Source organism: Sarcophilus harrisii, chromosome 6 (genome assembly GCF_902635505.1).
Source record: "Sarcophilus harrisii chromosome 6, mSarHar1.11, whole genome shotgun sequence".
Classification (NCBI taxonomy): domain Eukaryota; kingdom Metazoa; phylum Chordata; class Mammalia; order Dasyuromorphia; family Dasyuridae; genus Sarcophilus; species Sarcophilus harrisii.
Window position 1 is genome coordinate 72,594,123 of NC_045431.1, and position 20,461 is coordinate 72,614,583.

At 36.5% G+C, this 20,461-nt stretch overlaps 1 protein-coding gene across 2 annotated transcripts in view; it reads left to right on the top strand.

Annotated features, from left to right (window-relative positions):
* ARHGAP10 (Rho GTPase activating protein 10) overlaps positions 1-20,461 on the top strand; it is a 346,248-nt gene that overhangs the window by 226,827 nt on the left and 98,960 nt on the right. For both annotated transcript variants that reach the window (XM_031944152.1, XM_031944151.1), the window contains exons 16-18: positions 7,188-7,246; positions 15,600-15,705; positions 17,331-17,490. In XM_031944152.1, the coding sequence (XP_031800012.1) occupies positions 7,188-7,246; positions 15,600-15,705; positions 17,331-17,490 (325 nt within the window). The remainder of the gene's footprint in view (positions 1-7,187; positions 7,247-15,599; positions 15,706-17,330; positions 17,491-20,461) is intronic.

Sequence of the window (20,461 nt, forward strand, 5' to 3'; positions counted from 1 at the left end):
ATGACCAGAGACATCCTTTGGCTTTATTACACCTCAGGTAGCACTTTAGAGTCTGTGCCTTAAAGCATGGCTTCTGCTCTGCATTAGTCAGGGATGTTCCCATCCCATTCTGGAGATGTCTCATGCTAACGGAAGCAATGATGCTTCCTCTCCTCCCTTCCTCCTATGTATCCTAGTAACCTGTGAGCTACATTATCAATCAGTTGTGGATGAGAAACCTTGGGCTATACCAGCACACCCGATACTTTCAGGCTTCTGTTACATATAACCCCATGTCAGTACTCCAGTTAAGTCAGAAAAATGATCAAAATTATTCTGGAGCCATTATCCAAATAATAGTAGTGGTGGTAGTGTTGTAGTAGTAATAGTAGTGGTAGTAGTAGTAATAGTGGTAATGGTGCCAATAGTAGTAGTAGTAGTAGTGGTAGTAGTAGTAGTATTAGTGGTAGTAATAGTGGTAATGGTGGTAATAGTGGTAGTAGCAGTAATACTAGTGGTAATAGTAGTGTTAGTGGTAGTATAGTGGTGAATGGTGGTAATAGTAGTAGTAGCAGTAGTGGTAGTGGTAGTAGTGGTAGTAATAGTGGTAATGGTGGTAATAGTAGTAGTAGTAGTTGTAATAGTAGTGTTAGTAGTAGTATTAGTGGTAATAACAGTGGTAATAGTAGTAATAGTAATACTAGTAGTAGTGGTAGTGGTAATAATAGTGGTCTGTTGGTAATAGTAGTAGTAGTTAGTAGCAATAGTAGTAGTGGTGGTAGTTATAGTGGTGATAGTAATAGTAGTGATAGTAATAGTATTGGTGGTGGTAGTAATAGTGGTAATGGTGGTAATAGTAGTAATAATAATAGTGGTAGTAATAGTGGTAGTAGTAGTGATAGTAATAGTATTAGTATTAATAATAGTGGTAATGGTGGTAAGAGTAGTGGTAGTGGTGGTAGTAGTAGTACTAGTAATAGTAGTAGTAGTTAGTAGCTGTAGTGGTAGTGGTAGTAGTAAGTGTTGATAATAGTAGTAGTAATAGCAGTATTATTAGTGGTAATGGTAATGGTATTAGTAGTAGTAATAGTAGTGGTAGTTAATAGTGGTAATAGTAGTAGTAGTAGCAGCAGTAGTAGTGATAGTAGTAGTACTAGTAATAGTAGGGGTTGTAGTAGTAGTAACAATAATAGAGATAGTAATAGTAGTAGCAGTGGTAGTAGTAGTAATAGTAGTGGTAGTAGTAGTAATAGTAATAATAGTAATGGTAGTAATAGTGGTAATAATAGTAGTGGTGGTAGTAGTAGTAGTAGTAGTAGAAGTGTTAATAATAAAAAATGTGAAAAAGCTTGAGATAGTTGATAGAGAGCCAGCTTCAATCATAAAAATCTTGGGCTCATGTTCTGTTTCTGACATATAAATCATAAATGCCCCTTCCCAGGCAACTTTCTTATAATGCTGCTATACATTAAAGAGAAGGCACCATTTGGCTTTAGTAGAGGGAGTTTCTTCACCTGGAAATTCCCTATACAAGTAGTCCACAAAATCCTATGGTAGAAGAAAGCAGTGCTTCTCATGCATGTGTAACCTAAGATGTAAAGAAGTAGAAGCAAACTAATTTCCCAACTTTACTGGGTCAATATTTTCAGTTATGTAAAGCAGGAGATAGCTCTTTCTACCAACATAGGCTATCCCACCACTATTACTACTACTACTAACTACTACTGCTAACTACTAATATTACTACTACTACTACCACCACTACTACTAGTAACCACCACCATCACTACTACTACCACCACCATTAGTACTATTACTACTACCATTATTATCAGTACTAATGCTACCACTACCATCACTACTGTTACTATTACCACTACTACCACCACTACTGCTATTACAACTACTATTCTTAGTACCACTACTCCTAACTGATATTACTACTACTACTACCACCACTACTACTACTAACCACTACTAATACCACCACTACTACTACTAACCACTACTAATACCACTGCTACTATTACTATTGCCACCACTACTACTACTGACTACTATTACTACTATTACTACCACCACCACTACTACTAATTAATAATACTATCACTACTACTACTACCACCACTACTACTAACCACTACTATTACTAACTACTACTAATACTAACTCTTTACTACTACTATCATCACTACTACTATTATTACTACCACCACTACTACTACTACTAACCAGTACTACTACTACCACCACCAATACTACTACTAACTAATATTACTATTACTACTACTACCATCACTACTACTAACCACTATTACTACTACTACTAATACTAACTCCTACTACTACTATTACCACTATTATCACTATTAATTACTATTACTACCACCACTACTATTATTACTAACCAGTACTACTACTATTACTACCACCACCACCACTACTACTACTACTATTACTGCTACTACCACTATTATTAGTAGTAATGCTTCCACTACTACTACTAACTACTATTACTACCACCACCACCACTACTACTACTACTACTAACTTCTATTACTACCACTACTATTTCCACTACTACTAATTACTATTACTAACTACTACTACTACTACCACCATCACTACCACTATGCTGTCACTACCATTACTACTACTATTACTATTACCACCACCACTACTGCTGCTATCACCACCATCATCAGTATCTGGTAGTCTCCTATCCCAAGGTAAACAAAAAATAATTAAAAAAAAAAATAACAACAACAGATATTTCTGCCGTGCCTTATTTTACATGAATCATGGCTCCTGCTGACCCTATAGTCAAATATTATCAGTTCCATTTTGTAAGTGAGAAAATTTAGGCCCAGGGATCTTAAACCATGTTTATGGTTGTAGAGTAAGTGTTGGGTTCAAGACTTGAACCCAGGTATTCTGTCTATTGGTTAAGTATTCCAGAATATATGTATATTTGCAAACACACACATGGCATGTATAAACCAAGATGTAAAGAAGTAGAGGCAAACTAACTATTATAATTTCCCAATTTTACTAGGTCAATATTTTTAGTTATGTTTACCTTGTTCCTCTGATATTAGAAATCCATTATTTTTATTTCCCCCCCATACTTCTTGTTAGAAAAGGTTAGAGTTGAGACCAAAGGATTTTTCTAGTCATTGAAGCCTATTTACTATTCAGCTCCTGGTACTCTGTGATATATTCTATATAACATGACCATTCTGACCATTGTTACTCTTTCCACATGGTTCTTATTATCTTTGACCTATTAGATTTCATGTAATTTGAAAAATTAGTATAAAGGAAGCATTTGTGTGGGTGAGTTCCATGTCTTCCCTTCTACATACGTAGATTATGAATAGGTAGACATAATGAAATGTTCAATCCAGATATGATGTCTCTACTTCAAAAGATTGCTTATGTCTTGGTTGCTTTGAAAAATCTACTTTCCAAACATTTGCTAAGTGTCAGCCTGGCATTATTAATGGCTAAGATAATTGTAGTTAGAATTAGCCATTGCTGATGAGTTTCCTCATGAGACCTGTGAAGAGGACCCAGTTAGTTTACTTGCCCACTTTCTTTTTGCCTAAGAAAACTAATTTAGCCAATAAAAATGTAGCCATAGCCATCCTGGGGAATGAATGTGGATTCTGTTGGGAAAGCGGTTCTCCCTTAGCCCATGTCACCTCCCCTCCCCAATGCCTCAAGCTTCTTATCCAGAAAAAGCCCACCTAAACTTTGAAACCACCTAGCAAAATAAAAGAGAGTCCAAGAGCTCTGAGAAGGAAAAGGATGTGGTTTATCTTGTGCATGACATTTTCCTTTTTCTCCTTTTGGGTTCAGAGCCTTTTTTTCCCTCCTCTACTTGGTTACAGTCGCCAAATGCCAACTGTTTCATTTCTTATTAGACTATAAATTCCATTTTCAGCAATGTATACATTAGAAAAGATTTCCACTGTAGGGGAATGGGACTTTGTAGGAATAAATGAATGAAAAAAGCACAGGACTGTAAGATGAAGATAGAAATAGACTAGGAGTGACAGTTCTTGTCCTCCAGGAGCTTACTTCCGGATAGGGAAAAAAAAAGCGTAGATGGGAGGACATTGGGGGCCAGAGAAAGAGGGATGGGAAGGGATGTGGTGGCGGGCATATGTTCTGGTAGGTGAACATCAAGATGTCTTGGGTGGATGAAGTCTGTGCTGGGCCAGCCAGGATGTTTAATGGCATAAGAAGGCTAATTATCAGTTATTCACCACTCATCTGGGTTGGGCCTTAGGTCAGGAATTCCCAAAAGAAGTGCATTAATTTCCCCACTGGAAATTAATAATTTAATAACTAAATTAATAAGTGCATTAATTTCCCTGTTGGATTCTTAAAGCCCAGTCTGATGGTATAGGGTAGGAGTTCAGATGGAGGATCATCAAATATTCTTTCCACAATCCCATGCTGCCCCTCTTTTGGTGTTTCTTGCCATGTAATTTGTTTCTAAATAAGTTTTTTTTTGATATCTTTTGTTTTTTTATATCACCATATTTTCCCTTCAGTATCATTTCTCTTCCTCATCTCTTAGAGAGCCATCCCATATAACAAATGCTAGTTTTTTAAGAGAGAAAAAAAAGAGGAGAAAAAAAAATCAGCACAAACCTATGACTACATTGGAAAAATCCCAAAAGGCATACTGAGGCACTTAATAGGCTTGTCATCTCCTCAAAGGGCTTAGTGGGATTTTTAGTTGGTTACAATGAAATTGTACTTGTGGTTAGACTCTACCTCCCTCCTCTCTATAATATGACCGATAAGATACTACTAAGTATCTTACAACTAAGAAGGTACATTCTCAGTCTTATACATCACATTGCAAAAGGCTGCTGTGACCCAGAAGCATATTGGGAGAAGTCAGGGGGATGCTATCAAACAGCATGCAGAGAATCTATTTATAACAGTTGGCATTTTGATTTAAGTTGCCCTAGCATTAGAAATATTTATTATGTACGTTGTAAAGTGGTTGTTGTAGTCTTCTAACTTTCATTGCACACACATTGGAAAAAGTTGTGAAAAAGTTTCATAGCTTTGGAATTAAAACCTTCATAGTGTTTTTCCCTTAAGTCCCTTAAGCTGCCTTATTTTTTTTCTTCTTAGTGTTTTCTAGTTGTTCTCTTTTTACACAGTAATGTCCCTTTTCTTAATATCCCTTATTTTTTGCTTGCTTGTTCTGAAAGGATATATGTATATAGTCTTTGAATAGAATGTGGTGCAACTCGTAATCAATAATAATAATGGCTAGCATTTGGATAGTCCTTATGGTTTTCAAAATGCTTTATAAATATTATCTTATTTGATCCCCACAGCCACTTTGTGAGGTAGATGCTTTCTTATTTCTCTTTTTGTAATTGAGGAAACTGAGGAAGACACAGGTTCAGTGACTTCTCAGATCATCCACTATTTATGTCTCAGGCCTGATTTGAGCTCAAGTTTTCCTGACTCTATCCACTGTGTTGTGTAACTACATGTAATGTAAGCTCTTGGAAGGCAGAGATTATTGGGTAGCATAGTACCTTGCATGTAGTAGAGATAAGGATGGGAAATGGACTTGTGATTTCTTGGGGTAGGGAGGAGAGAAGGAAAAAGAGAGGAAGAGGGAGAGAGGGGGAAAGAGAGAGAGGAGAAAGAGTCAGGAAGATACCTCATGAATTCAAATACAGCCCTTAGATATTGGTTGTGTGATCAGAGTCAGTCACTTAACCTTGTTCGCCTCCATTTCCTCTCTTGTAAAATGAGCTGGGAAACCAATATCTTTGCCAAGAAAACCCCAAATGAGAATGGAGCGTGGTTGAAGAATGACTAAAGAACAACAAAAATGAATGTTGACTCAATTCAGGGATAATTCCTTCATGTTTAAACTCTTCCTTTTCATCATGCATTCATGATGGCTTTAAATGGTGTTTTATAGGTTGAACAACTAATCATGGTATGTTGCTAACACATATAAAGTACCCTGTGTTTTAATGAGCATTTGCACAGGACACATGGGCACAAGACCACTTAGCATCGTGTGGTGCTGTGCTTGGGAAGCAAAGTTGGAGTTCACAAAAAACCTGAGATGTACACATATTTAGAGATGTCTACCTTCCAGATGTTCCTGTGGACCCTTTGTCCCCTACTACAGAGTAGGTATAGTACTGTATGTGGACTAAGTTCAAATCCTGCCTTTCACAGGCGCTCACTGGGCCACCTCTTTCAATCTTGATTTCCTTATCTGTAAAACCAAGGGGATTGGATTAGATAACCTCTAAGCTTTAAACTGACAATTCTATTTCATATATATATGTGTGTGTGTATCTGTATTAATTAGGGTGATGGGCAGGTAGAAGGGACATAAGTGAAAGGGAAGTGAGGAGTTAGTGGCTTTCCTTTAATAGTATATAAGCTTTAGAAAATGTTCCTAGTATTCATTAATGATAAAAGATTCACTTGGAGGAAGTGAAATGATTTGAGCCCTGTGCTCCAGCAGAGGGAAAACTATTCTTGCTGGCCATTTTGTATTTTTCTTTTTTTAGTAGGAGAGTAGGGAGTGAATGTTTCTTTTAACTTTTGTCATTACTAGTGTTTTTCGCCCCCTTTCATTATTTTAATGCAACCAGTTCAAGAATTTTAATGTCTTTTACAAGTCATTTAGGAAAAAAGAAAAAAATGCTTCTTTTGATTTCTTTACATATCTAATTTTTTTTCCAATATCTTTACTTTTTGGTAGATAGATTTGAAATGGCATCTCCATTATTATTGTACAGAAAGCCTTTTTTTTAAAAACTAATTTCTAATTTTGAAATTTTTTACTATTTTCTAATTTTGTTAAATATTTTGGATTAGAAATCCATCTTATCTATCAATTAATCAATTAAAAACTTTCCATTATTGTAAATCATCTTTCCCAAAATTGGTTGTTATGCTATTATTGGTTCAATTTAGACAGTGATTTGCCAGTTTTTAGCTTTTGTATGGCACTTTACACATATACCTCTTAATAAGAGGAGGCTTTTGAGTTGGACATTTTTGGAAATATAGGCTCCTCTTCAGGAAAGGGTAACATCCCAATATATTGAAAATCTTTTCGGTAACAGATAAATCTGACACACATGATCTTGCTTTTGGTAATTTGATGTCCTTTTTTTTTTTTTTTTTTTTGGTAACAGAAGTCTTCCAGAGCCCCTTATGACATATGATTTACATGGAGAGTTCATCATTCCTGCCAGTAAGTATTTCTTCAACAGGTGTTTATTAAGGCCTTACTGAGTGCCCAGATATCGGAGAGACAAAGACAATAATGAGAGACCATTCCCTACTTTTAAGAAGCATATCTTTTGTTGGGGGAAAATGCATAGTTGAAAGTCAATCAATACACAGTGATTTTATGAGTAGGGATTGTCTTGCCTGACTCAGGGGAAAGACCTCATATTGGAGGTGATGGTTTACATGAACTTTTTTCCTCCAAAGATTATACTATGTGAAAATTTAAAAAGAAAGAAGAATTAGGTTGAAATTTAACAATTTCCCTGCTTAGTATATTCAGTGAAGAGTGTTCATGGTTTTAAAAAAAATAGTTGCTACTCATGTAGAAGAATTTAGCCTGTCATGGTATACTACAAATCAGCATGAAAATCTCATATTATTTTATGAAGATTAATTTAAAAAAAAATAGTTCCATGTGTAAAAGCATCCAGCAGGGAGAGTAATATAGAAGGACACAGCTGAATTTGCAAAGTCCTATTACTGTATATTATATCTCCATCCTGGAAACTCTTGGATTAGTTTTCTTTTATTATTTTGCTCTCTTCCCATAGACATTGGACAAATGCCCAACAGCTACCCTGGTCACTGGAGCTAGATTAGTGTTAACAGCTTAATACAATAAGGTAACTGAGGCCTTAGTATAGACAAGTAACAGGCCAGATGGCTTATAACCAGCTGTAGAATTCAAGACCTCAGCTCTCCAAGTGCCCCTTGAGAAGATTTCACATCCATTAATGCACCATTCTCCAAACTTATTTAGCCCTGGAACAGTTTGAGGTTTGAAATGTATTGAAAAAAACTCATAAATGATTGTCCAGGGATGTGGAAGTACCCTTGAGATGAAAGGGGTTTTTGAGAAATTTTGGAAGAAAAAAGTAAGTTAACTTTTATTCTCATACCAAAAAAAATTTTTTATATTAATATCCTTTTCAGATAGATACGACAATTTCACAGAAAATATCAACAAGGATAAATTTTTGTAATAGGGCCCCCTCTCACAATTATGCAGAACACCAGGGATCATAGAACTAAGTCTGCTTTTGTGTTATTTTTATTTCCTAGCATAATCTTCTGGGGAAAAATATCCTCCTGAGCCCTTTGACTACGTCTTACTGTTGACTAAACTTTGCTTCAAAAAAATCTCCTTAAATTTCTCCTTGTGAGGTTTGCATCCAGGTTAGCCTAGAGTTGCTCTGTTACTACAGTAAGAAAGGAATTCACCAACCTCATTAGAACGTACCACTTAAAATAGATGTTTGAAAGAGGTAGAAATATAGTTCTGTTTGGTCATATGTTTTCACATGGGAATGGAAGGTTTTGAGAGAGAAGTTGTAGGAGGGAGGGAAGGAGGAAAAAGTTCTGTTGGAAGAAATTCCAACACATGGTTGGCCGTTTTGATTTTCTACCCTGTGGCACTCTTGGCAAACTAGGCAAAGAGAAAATTCATCTTGACTTGGAGGACAGTTCTGTCTTGTTTGCCTTAGAGACTGGAAAGAGCAGAAGGGTGCCAGGTCTGCTCCGTCCTGCTTTAGGAGTTTTAGATAATGGTCACAGGGCAAAATTTGTATTGATCAGAAATTCCACATGATAATTGGGAGCCAGGCTTGCTTTACACAGATCCCAAAAGGTTAGAACCTACAAATATAATAATAATATATAATATATTATAATAATATAATATATAATATAATAATAAGTGAGGATGGTAATACAAATGGTGGGTCACAGAATTTTTGGCTTACTCATAAAGACCTTAAATAAGTGTACTGACATTACAGAACTTGATTTAATTCAGCAAGTCCTTGTGGAACACTTATGTGCAGGACTTTGTGCTTTAGGATCAGAGGAGGAAAAGCCTTTGCCCTTTTCGGAGCTTACATTCTCTTAGAAAATAAAAAATTTACTTGGATGAGCAAATTTGTGATAATTTGAAGAAATTATTTAACTAGGAGACATCTGGGGGGGAAAAATCCTGTATGAAATGACTTCTTAATATTTTATATGTCATGGCTCCCACCTTGGCATTCTAGGAAAACCAATTAACCCTTTCTCAGAATGACATTTTTGATGCACAAAATAACACACACAAATTGATTAGGAAACCAATTATATTAAAGTAGTTATCAAAATATTAAAAAAAATAAGTTTATAGATCCCAGGTTAAGAACCCTGCTGCTTTAGGAGGTGACTCCTTTTTTGAGACTTAATAAAATTTTTTAAAGATGGTATCATTTAATCTTTCTATTGAATCTTAAAAGGAGCTAAGCCTTCTAAGAACTGTAGAGAAGGAAGGGAGTATATTCCTCGTGTTTTAATTTCCTGTGCAAAATGGGATATGGGAGGCTAAGTTCATAGAATAGCAAATAGACCAGTTTGGCTGAAAACAGAGCGTGTGAAGGAGAGAGTAACATGAGAGAAGATTAGAGCTAGAAAGACCGAGCTAAGGAGTTTGTTTTGTCTTAAAAAGCAATGCGAGCTCCCAGAGGCTCTTGAGTTAGGCGTGACTTGAGCTGACCTAAGCTTTTGGAACATTATTTTAGTTTCTGTGGAAGATCCTTTCTACCACCTGAGGTTTTGTGATTGTGAGAAAAACTTCCCTCATCAACTTTATGGTGACATTTTAAAGGAGTCTGCAGGCTGATTGGAAGAACAACAAGACTGGGAATGAAATCTCATTGAGTCCTAAAGAAGCACTCTGCCTAGTGTAGAATTTGGCAGGGATTTATAACTAAGAGGAGTTATGGTTGGAATGATATTTCTAATAAACTTTTAAATAAGAAAACCAAGCATATTAATAGCAAAGTTTAAAGGGCAAAATTTAGAAAGTAATCTGAATTTTTTTTATAATAGCTTTTTATTTTTCAAAATACATGTAAAGATAATTTTCAGCATTCAATCTTGCAAAACCTTGTGTTCCAAATTTTTCTCCCTTCCTCCTCCCTCTCTCCCTTGCCCTAGATAGCTAGTAATTTAATATAGATTAAAATTGTGCAATTCTTCTATACAAATTTCCACATTTATCATGCTGCACAAGAAAAATCAGATCAAAAAGGGGAAAAATGATAATAAAAAAGAAAAAAAGCAAACAATAACAAAAAAGGTGAAAATACTATGTTGTAATTCATATTTAGTTCTCATAGGCCTCTGTTTGGGTGCAGATGGCTCTCTCCATCATAAGACCGTTGGAATTGGCCTGAATCACTTGTTGAAAAGAGCCATATCCATCCCAGTTGGTTATCACCTAATCTTGTTGCTGTGCATAATATTCTTGGTTTTATTGATTTCATGTAGCATTACTTCATGTAAGTCTCTCTGGGCCTTTCTGAAATCATCCTGCTGATTGTTTCTTACAGAACAATAATGTTTCAGAACATTCATATGCCATAACTTATTCAGCCATTCTCCAGCTGATGGGCATCCACTCAGTTTCCAGTTCCTTGCCACTATAAAAAAGGGTTGCCACAAATATATGTGGGTCCTCTTACCTCTTTTATAATTTTGGGATAACAGATCCCAGTAGAGACACTGCTGCATCAAAGGGTATGCACAGTTTTACAGCTCTTTAGGCATAGTTCCAAATTGTTCTCCAGAATAGTTGGATCAGTTCACAACTCCACCAATAATGCATTAGTGTCCCAGTTTCCCCCCATCTCCAACATTCATCATTATCTTTTCTTTTTATTTTTGCCAGTCTGAGGGGTATAAAGTGGTACATCAGAGTTGTCTTAATTTGCATTTCTCTAATAAATAAAGATTTAGAACTTTTTTTTTCATATGAACTGAAATGAGTAGCCTCTGATTTTAACTGTTACTGTTCATCTATTTGATTTTTTTTTTTGTGACACCATCTTGTCTCTTCCTCCCTCTACTCCTATACACTTTTTTCCTCTCATAATTATAATTACTAAAGTTCCTCAAGGAGGCAACTATTTCTCTACACTTTTAAAAAAAAAGACCCATATATATTCAGACAGTGTTCAGGCAATTAATTAAATAATAACTGACAACAGGCAGGCAAAATTGGAAAGAGATCATCCTTTTGCAGTTTTAGGAAATTTGGGGTTAGAACCGGTTTTTTTTTCTCTTAGTTGTGGAGACCATCCCATTGCTGAAACTTCTGTTAGCTCAGTCAAGAGAACGGACATTACTTGATGTCTCTGTAGCCTCAAGTTACTTTGTGTATCTTCTTAGCCATTTGTAGTTGCTTCTGGTCAGTTCTGTTGGTATTGAGATCATGTCTTCCCTCAGAGTTCTGGAAGATTTTTCTTGGGTCTCTTCTCAGCCCTTGCCTTTTCTCTCCCCTCTTCCCAACACACACACACACACACACACACACACACACACACACACACACACGTGTTTGGAGTTGGATGAGAATCTGTGAATTAATTTGTGGAATTTTTGGTCTTAATATGATGAAATTTTTTTTTCTTTTTTCTGGATAACATAAAAAAGAAAATAAATTATTCACTCATTTGTCTTAAAAAGTACAAGAACTCAGTGCTAATTGATGGGATTGGGGGCAGCTTTTTTATTTTAATTTTTTGGATGGTGTGGGAACTCTAAATCCTGTTGCATGAATATTGCTTAGAGGAAACATATAGGTTGTCCAAAAAGTACAGTGTTAAACTTTAAGAGCTTAAAACCTCACTGAGATTTTTGGGACCGCCTGTGTTTGAAAGGTTGGTCACATGGAATTTCATGAAATTGGTGGGGGAGAGGAATTAGAAGCAGAGAATGGAAGTTACAGGGAGGTAGTTATCAGCTCAGGAGAAGACACTTTCTAACAACTTGACTTGTTCAAATGAATTTTCCCTTCCATGGAAATGAATGAGTTCCTTGTCAACTGGAGATGTTCAAAGAGAAGCTATGTAACCAAAAACTTATTGCTCAGTAGGAGTTTGGATTAGACACTCTGCTGAGGTCCTTTTTAACTCTGTAATTCTTGCTTAGCTTTGTTCAAATTTCCCATCAAGGAAGAAAAGAAATAAACATTTAATAAGCACCTACTATATGCTAGGAACTGTGTTAAGTGCTTTTAAAATATTATCTCATTTGAACCTCATTTAAATGAGGAAGGCAAAGAGCACATATGTTTAGCAGAAATTATTGGGGCATATTAGTATCCAACTACAAGTTTTTCTTTCTCTCCCTCCTTTCCTCCTCCCCTTCCTTCTCCCCCTTCTCTCTTCCTCCTCTTTCTCTGTCACCTTCTCCTCCATCTTCTTCTCTTTTCCTTCCTCCTCTTTTCCATTCCCTTCCTCCTCCTCTTCCTCCTCCTCTTTTGCCTTCCTCTTCCCATTCCCCTTCCCCTTCTCTTCCATCTTTTTCTTCTCTTCTTCCTCCTTCTCTTCATCTTCTTCTTCACCTTCTTCTTTCCCTCTTCCTCCTCTTCTTCTCCTTCTCCTCCTCTACCTTCCATTCCCCTTGCCCTTCTTCTTCTTCATTTGGGATTAAGTGCCTTGCTGAGAGTCACTTAGCTAGTGAGTCTCAGCTCAACTTCTCCTGACTTCAGATTGATGCTCTTTCCACCATGACCCTCGCAGGTGCTCCAAGATTTTCACTCCCCTACAACTATAGAGAAACAAAGACCATCTCCTTGAGCCCCTCCTCTGTGGATTAAGGAAGATCCATTACAACCCATAGAATCACAGAATTCGAGAGCTGTAAGGACTCTTAAAGCTCTTCTGATATGACCTTTTCTTTCCTCATTTTACTTTTGAGGAAATTGTTATCTTCCCCATACTGTAATGGAAAACTTCTCTCTTCCCCTCCCTTCTCTCCCACTTTGACCCCAAAAGAAATTGGAAACTTGCCCCAAATTGATGTATAAAAAGTTCTTGGATGCACATAATGTAAATATTTAATTTGTATTAAGATTTCTCTCTGCATTTAGTTGTTTGTTGTTGATAACCCACTTAGGGTTAGGATTATATTTAGCTCACTTTATGGTGCCCCGATAGATGGGCAGTTAATGCTTTGGATGATTTTATTTTTTTTACTATTAAAATAGTAAAAGAAATTACTGATACAAAAAACCCAGGAAGCTCCAGAAATGGAGTCTTCCTGATAAGTGTTAGTATAGCTGCCTTATGTGTATTGTAAACCTTCAAAAACTTGACAGAATGTTTAAACATACAAACGTCCGTATTTCAGGAGATGCATGATTTCACTGCTTCAGTTTGTCCCCCAGGGAAGCAGATTAATACACTCTTCTGTATCTTAGTTGATAGTCTTCAGGGAATCAGCTTTTTGTGATGAGCCTCTCTATGGGGACTAGAACTAGTTTAGTGTGGACCATGGTGGTCTTCTTAAGCAATTGCCACCTCTTCCCATCATTTTGTAAACCAGACAAAATAATTCTGGGTTGTGCCTTTGCCTTCCAACAGTAGTTTTATCCTTGCATATCCACCAGGTCCATACTTAAGTCCTTCCACTTTGGTAGGAGCACCTGTGAGAGCCTTTTCTCTGACACCTGGGTTCTAGGATGAGGGATGAGATTAATATCCAATTGAAAGGGACCTCAAATGCCAGCTTGTCACTTTATAGATGAAGTAACTGTGTCCTAGGGAGGTTGTGACTTTCTTAAGGTTAGAGCAGTGGTAAACATGTTTGAGTGGAGGGGTAAAAGCAGACAAAATATAATTTAATGTATTTTTATTTTAAGAAGAAGAACCTTTTAGTGACTTGGGCATCCTTGTGATAATCTGTTCTATTATAATGGGAAGGCCTAAAAATAGCAGGTTAAGAAGGATAATTAACCTTAACTCTAAAGTGCTTTCCCCAATAGATGGACAAAACTAACATAGAAGGAGGGAAGAGGTGATTCTTTTAAAAAATTAATTTTCAATTATTTTTACATGTATCTTATCTACAGTGTGTGTGGGCATTATCCTATGTTTCTTAGTGACTAAATAATTTGAAATTTACATAAATCGTGTGTACATATACGTTAACAATTGATAAGAAATATATATAGATGAAATTCATTTTCTATGCCCAAATGTTCAGATTTGCTTGTAGTACGTGGAATTTCATATGCCTGTATTATGTTTTGTGATTTTTTTGTAGTCCATCTTACAAATTCATTTTAAAAAATGTCATCTATGTGAAGAACAACAACAGTACAACAGTTGCTTAAGTCTTGCTCTCTTCATATTTCTCAACATCTATTGAACATGTGATGCTTTTGTGGACAGTATTCTGATTTTTGCCACAGATTGAGAATTTATTTGTTGTTATTTCTCTTTTTTAATAACTCAATTGCTGTGTTCATTTTAATGTAGTAGTCAGTGATAGATTTAGCTTATTTCTAAGACTTCTTTATTCATTTGGTCTGTCTTGAAATGTGTCACATGATAGTCTTAGTGATTAAGTGGAAAGAGCTTCAGTTTTTTGAATCTAGAATCTTGGGTTCGAGGTCCAGTTGCTATCCATGTGATCTGGACAAGCCATTTGGCCTTTCTCTGCCTTAATTACCTCACTTGTAAAATGAGAGATTGGACCAGATTAATTTTCATTTAATTATTATTTTAGAAGTTTTTACTTATATTAGGTGGTTGGAATATAAAGAAAGAAATGAAATCGCTTCTGCCCTTTAGGAGTTTATATTCTGCTCCTGGGTAATAGCATCCATTCTGGACTTCATTGTGTGATCCCCTAATTCGGCCGCTTAATCCATGTGTAATAATAACTCCTGAGGTTACCGTGAGGCTATAATGAACTGCTTTGTGGAAAGTGCTTTGCAAACTTTCAGGAGTTAGAGAAATGTCACGTTATTATTATTAACTTTAACCTTTTTGAGACCCTGTGTGATATCCTAAGGGAGTTTTGGAAGGGAGTTTGTGCTACACTGTCAGCAGATCCTAAATCTTGGTAAAGAGTGATTAATGTAGAAGGCTTTAGGAGCAAAAGATGACATTCCTCTGTTGCATCTGTCATTCATATCTTGGGCCAATGATCCAGGCTCAAGACTGCATCCAGACTGAGCCTACTTCTGAGCAGAAACTAAGTGCATGCAGCAAAAGGAAAAAATGGCAACAGCTGCCTTTTAAATATAACCTGCAGGGGGAAGGCATTAGTTTTCAAACTCCCCCTCCCCAACCACCCCCTACTCATTGCACGGTACTAAGAAGGGGGTGATTTCAACCACGGTAGAGCTGGATGAGTTTGAACAAGAGGAAAGAAACAGCTTTTATATCTTCCCCATTTGGAAATAACCAAGCATGGAAAACAAAACTGGTGCATGAGATGTTGATTTTAGGGGTATTTTTGGTCTGGTATATTTTTACTGACTATCTTATTTATTTTTCAAGAGAGTGGCAGCCCAGAATCCCGAGTCAATGCTATCCATTTCCTGGTCCACAGACTCCCAGAGAAAAATAAAGAAATGTTGGACATTTTGGTGAAACATTTAACAAAGTAAGCCCCTTCTTCTTCTTCTTCTTCTTCTTCTTTTTTTAATATTAAAATTCCTTTTCTCCATTTGTTTTAGGAGATGGATCGTGGTCCTGGTGAGCTGTGTTTGTAACGAGTGGAGCCGTGGCTCATGTACACAGTACCAGGAACCAAACCTGTAAAAGCAGGCTGGAAGTTTGACTCACAGTGTGTGTTTTGGAGAAGAGTGCTGAAATCTAATATTTCATGAATTTGTATAATTATTTACTTAAGGACATTGCCAGCAACATAGGGTTTGGTTTGAAGGGAAGAAAGGGAACAGGATACTTTTTTCCTCCTTGACTGATTCAGGCTGACTGGGGCCTAAAGACCTCTTAGCCATTTAGTTTAGTTTCACACCTGCATAAGTACAGGCGGAGGTACATGGCACTGGATTTTTCCAGTTCAGTTAAGAGAAATATTACAGAGAGATTCCAGTTTTTTTTTTTTTTGTCTTAATCTATTATAATCATTACAACTCTTACTACTACCACTACTTTTATTAGTAGCATAGTACCCTGAATAAATGTAGAGTAAATCAACAAATAAAACCCTTAAATCCAGGCTGTTTATAATTTATTAAAATGATGACAACGTGAAATTTAATATTACAGCAATAATATTAGAAACTAGCTGAGTGTCAACAAAGATCAATAGATTTGCAGTCAGATGCAGATTCAACTCCTGCCTTGTCACTTTAGCCAGCTGCATGACACTGGGCACTTAATTTACTACTCTGGGCCTTTAGTTCTGTCATGTTTAAAATGAGAGGGTTGGACCAGATCATTTCTTAGTTCCCTTCCAATTATAAAACTGTGGCCATAGGAAAAAGAATGCTTGATTTCTCTGTCTTCTGAATCTTTCTGCAATCTTAGCAAATTTCTTCCTTTAAAAAAATATATGGTTATGGTCACTGTGTATATTCTTATCCTGCTGACCTTACGGTGTTTAAATTTTCATGTTTATTTTGTTTCATTACACAGGAATATTTTGTACTATTATTATCCCATAATCTTTTCATCTGAGTTCTAATTATCATTTTTAAATAATACAGAATTTGATAGAGATATTAATTTGATCTTTAAATATGTGATATAAGAACCTAAACTTTTAGATCTAGAAGGGACCTTAGAAATATTATACTCTAGGGATTCTTAATCTTTTTGGTAGGTCCTTTTCAGAGTTTAAATGAAACCTTTGAATGTCTTCTTGAAACTCTTTTTAAATGTATGAATAAAATACAGATTATAAAGGATACCAATTTTGTTGAAATTATAGTCACACAATATATATATATACATATATATACACAATATATGTGTATATATATGTATATATATATAATTATGCATATATGCATATCTGTCTAACTATAGATATTTTTTCTTACAAATATACCAAGTTCATAGAACTCTCTGAGCCCAACCCTTTCATTTTACTACAAAACCAAGGCCCCTTAGGGCCTTAAAAGGAAATTAAGGGAATTTTGCCTCAAGTTGACAACCACTAAGTTCAGACTTAGGAAGTTCCATGAATGCTTTATTCCAAGATGGTGGCAGCTTAAAACCTTTTTTTCCCCCCTTTCTTTCCCCTTCTTTTATCACAATAAGTGTTTCAAACCACGCCAAGCAAAATCTCATGACTGTTGCCAATCTGGGAGTGGTGTTTGGACCAACGCTGATGAGGCCCCAGGAAGAAACAGTGGCTGCCATCATGGACCTGAAGTTTCAGAACATTGTGGTGGAAATCCTTATAGAAAATCATGAAAAGGTAATAGACTTAAATAATTTTTTTTTTTTCTGGACCTGAAAAATACTGTTATTCTAGGAGTTCTTTGGTTAAAAGATGCTACGATGAGTCATTTTACAATATAAATAATTTGCACTTTTCGTTGAGCACTTTTGTATTTGTCCTTCATCCGGGAATCACCAGCAGGGTATGTGCAAAGAACTCGGCTGGTAAAAGCATGCTTATCAATCATTATCGATGGGTAACACAAGCAAGATTGGACTGGAGCAGTCCCAATGAGCTGATTGTAAAATTTTCAGGGCAAATATTGACATCTCAGAAATGGTCAAATGCTGCAAATCAAGGCTTGATTTATTGTTTTGTTGATTTCTAGACTTTAAAAAAGCGATGGGAAAAAATGTTAATAATGCAGGTTAAGCCTAAAATATGTCAGATATAGGGAGATATGGTCATGAAATATTTACCAGCATTCCCTTATTCATACACATCATGAACTATTTATTGGTTTGGGATTAGGGACAAGTCATATAACCTCAGTTTCTTATCTGTAAAATGTGTTCGCTTGCATTGCAGAGATAATTGTTAAGAAAATCTTTTACAAACCTTAAAGTGTTATAGAAATGAGAAAAGTTATTATCATCATCAGTTTTCATGTTATATTGAAACACTGAGGAAGACTATAAACACTTTGTGTTGACCTCAGAAATTGAATATATCTGCTATTATTTTGGTATGACCCTGCCTAAAGTCAGGGGATAGACTAAGTGACCCCCTCCCCTAAGATCCCTTGTATGCTAGGATGTTATGATTCCATAATTACACTATTATGGAATGTGCAACGTTGGCGTGGTAGATGGGCTTACTACAACTAGACCAGATGTTAGCCAACTCAGCGTTTGTGGAAGGTTGTTTTTTCTTTTCTTTTCTTTTTTTTTTTTGGAGATACTCATGCAAGTTTGCTTTCTGACTCAGGAATTTCAGTGGCTAGTGTCCTTGTTTAAATTGGATGATTCTCAGTAGAGACCATGTCAGTGTGTGGCTGCGATGGTCATTCTAGAGTCTCCCACACCCCTCCCTGAAAGGTGACTGTGTTCTCTCCTTCCCTTCCTCTCCCTTTTCTCTCTCTCTCTCTTTTTTTTTCCAAAAGAAATTTTGCATCTGTTCATATAGTCCATGAAGGAGAAAACACATGGGTAAAGGAAAACAAGTTATTCTTAAATAAGACAATGTGCTTTTTTGGTTTTTGAAATTGTTATTTACATATGTTGAATGAGCTTTTCTGTAGACTTGCCTTTTGCTACTTTTACTTATACAATTTATACATAGATATCCAAGAGATATGTGATTTTGAATATAGGGAACTCTCCCCAGTGACCCAGGGCTCAAGCTGGCTGTGATTTAGCCAATAATTCATGAAAAGTTGCATGAAGAACTTGGCAGTTTAGTGATGTGCTTAGGTTCACCTGCTACTCGGTGTTCAAGGTAGGCTTTAAACACAAATCTTCTGCCTCTGAGAATCTCCACTCTGCCAGAGTTTACCAAACTGAGAACTTACTTAATGTTTCTTTGCACAATAACATTTCAGAAGAAAGGGAAAATATAAAGAAATAAAAGAATAAAGAAAAATAAAAGAATAAAGAAAGAAAAGAAATAAAAATATAAAGAAATAAAAGAAACAAAAAAGTCAAGGCAACCTCTGTGGAAGTTGAAAATTATAGCACAAATTGATCTTATTATATTCACTGTATCGTAGAACCTTTGCTAATAATTTCTGGATCCTCCTCATAAGAAACCAGTTTTAAATAAGTAATGGAATAGTGCTGGTTGATTCTGTTGTGTCCTGTGGTCTTAGTGGTACTGGAATGCTGACCATTTGCACCATTTTCCAGATCAGCACTTCCTTATGTGAATTCTGAATTCTCCAAGGAAAAAATGGAGATGAAAATCTGTACTGTGAAATTTTAGTGGCTAAAGAAGGGCTTTGGTTATTTTCTTTAGCCCAGTTGTAAAAATAGCCTGGTGATCAGCCTAGGAGATTTTACTCTACAACCAGTCATGAATCTCTGTCTCCCTTTATGGTGCTGTCAAACTGTCATTAAACCTCATTAGTGTGCACGAAGCTGTTGAGACAGGTCTGGTGGACGATAGCTGCTATTCATTTGTAGAAAGAGAAATAATTAGGCTACAGGCTTTGAGATGCTGGTACAGTAGCTCAGCCATCATTCGATTAAATCCCAATTAAGGAACTTTAATGCAATATATTTGTGAAAATACTGGCTCTGGGGCTTGCCTTTGGATAAAAAGATCACAACTTAATGCAACACTCTTCCTCCCTCCCTCCCTCCCTCTTCTTCCTTCATCTGTCTCCTTCCTTCCTTCCTTCCTTCCTTCCTTCCTTCCTTCCTTCCTTCCTTCCTTCCTTCCTTCCTTCCTTCCTTCCTTCCTTCCTTCCTTCCTTCCTTCCTTCCTTCCTTCCTTCCTTCCTTCCTTCCTTCTCTCTCTCTCCCTCCCTCCCTCCCTCCCTTCCTTCTCTCTCGCTCTCCCTCCCTCCCTTCTTTCCTTCCTTCCTTCCTTCCTTCCTTCCTTCCTCCTTCCTTCTCTCCCTCCCTCCCTCCTTCCTTCTCTCCCTCCCTCTCTCCTTCCTTCTCTCCCTCCCTCCCTTCCTTCTCTTTTCTTTCTCCCTTCCTCCTTCCCTCCCTCTTTCCCTTTTTTCTTCCTGCTTTTTCCCCTCCTTTCCTCCCTCCCTCTAATATTCCCTTCCTCCCTTCTTTCTCTCCTTCCTCTCCTTCCCTTCCTTCCTTCCCTCTCTCCCTCCTTTTCTTTTTCTTTTGCTAATTTGAAGCTTGGCAGAGAAATTCATGTTTTTCAACTAGGAAGTACATAGCACTTTTACCTTCTTGGCAAATCTTTTAAGTGTTTCCAAATGGCAGTGAGGAGCTAATTAAGTAATCATAGTAGATGCCAATAGGCTAGCTTATATAGTCCAGAAGCT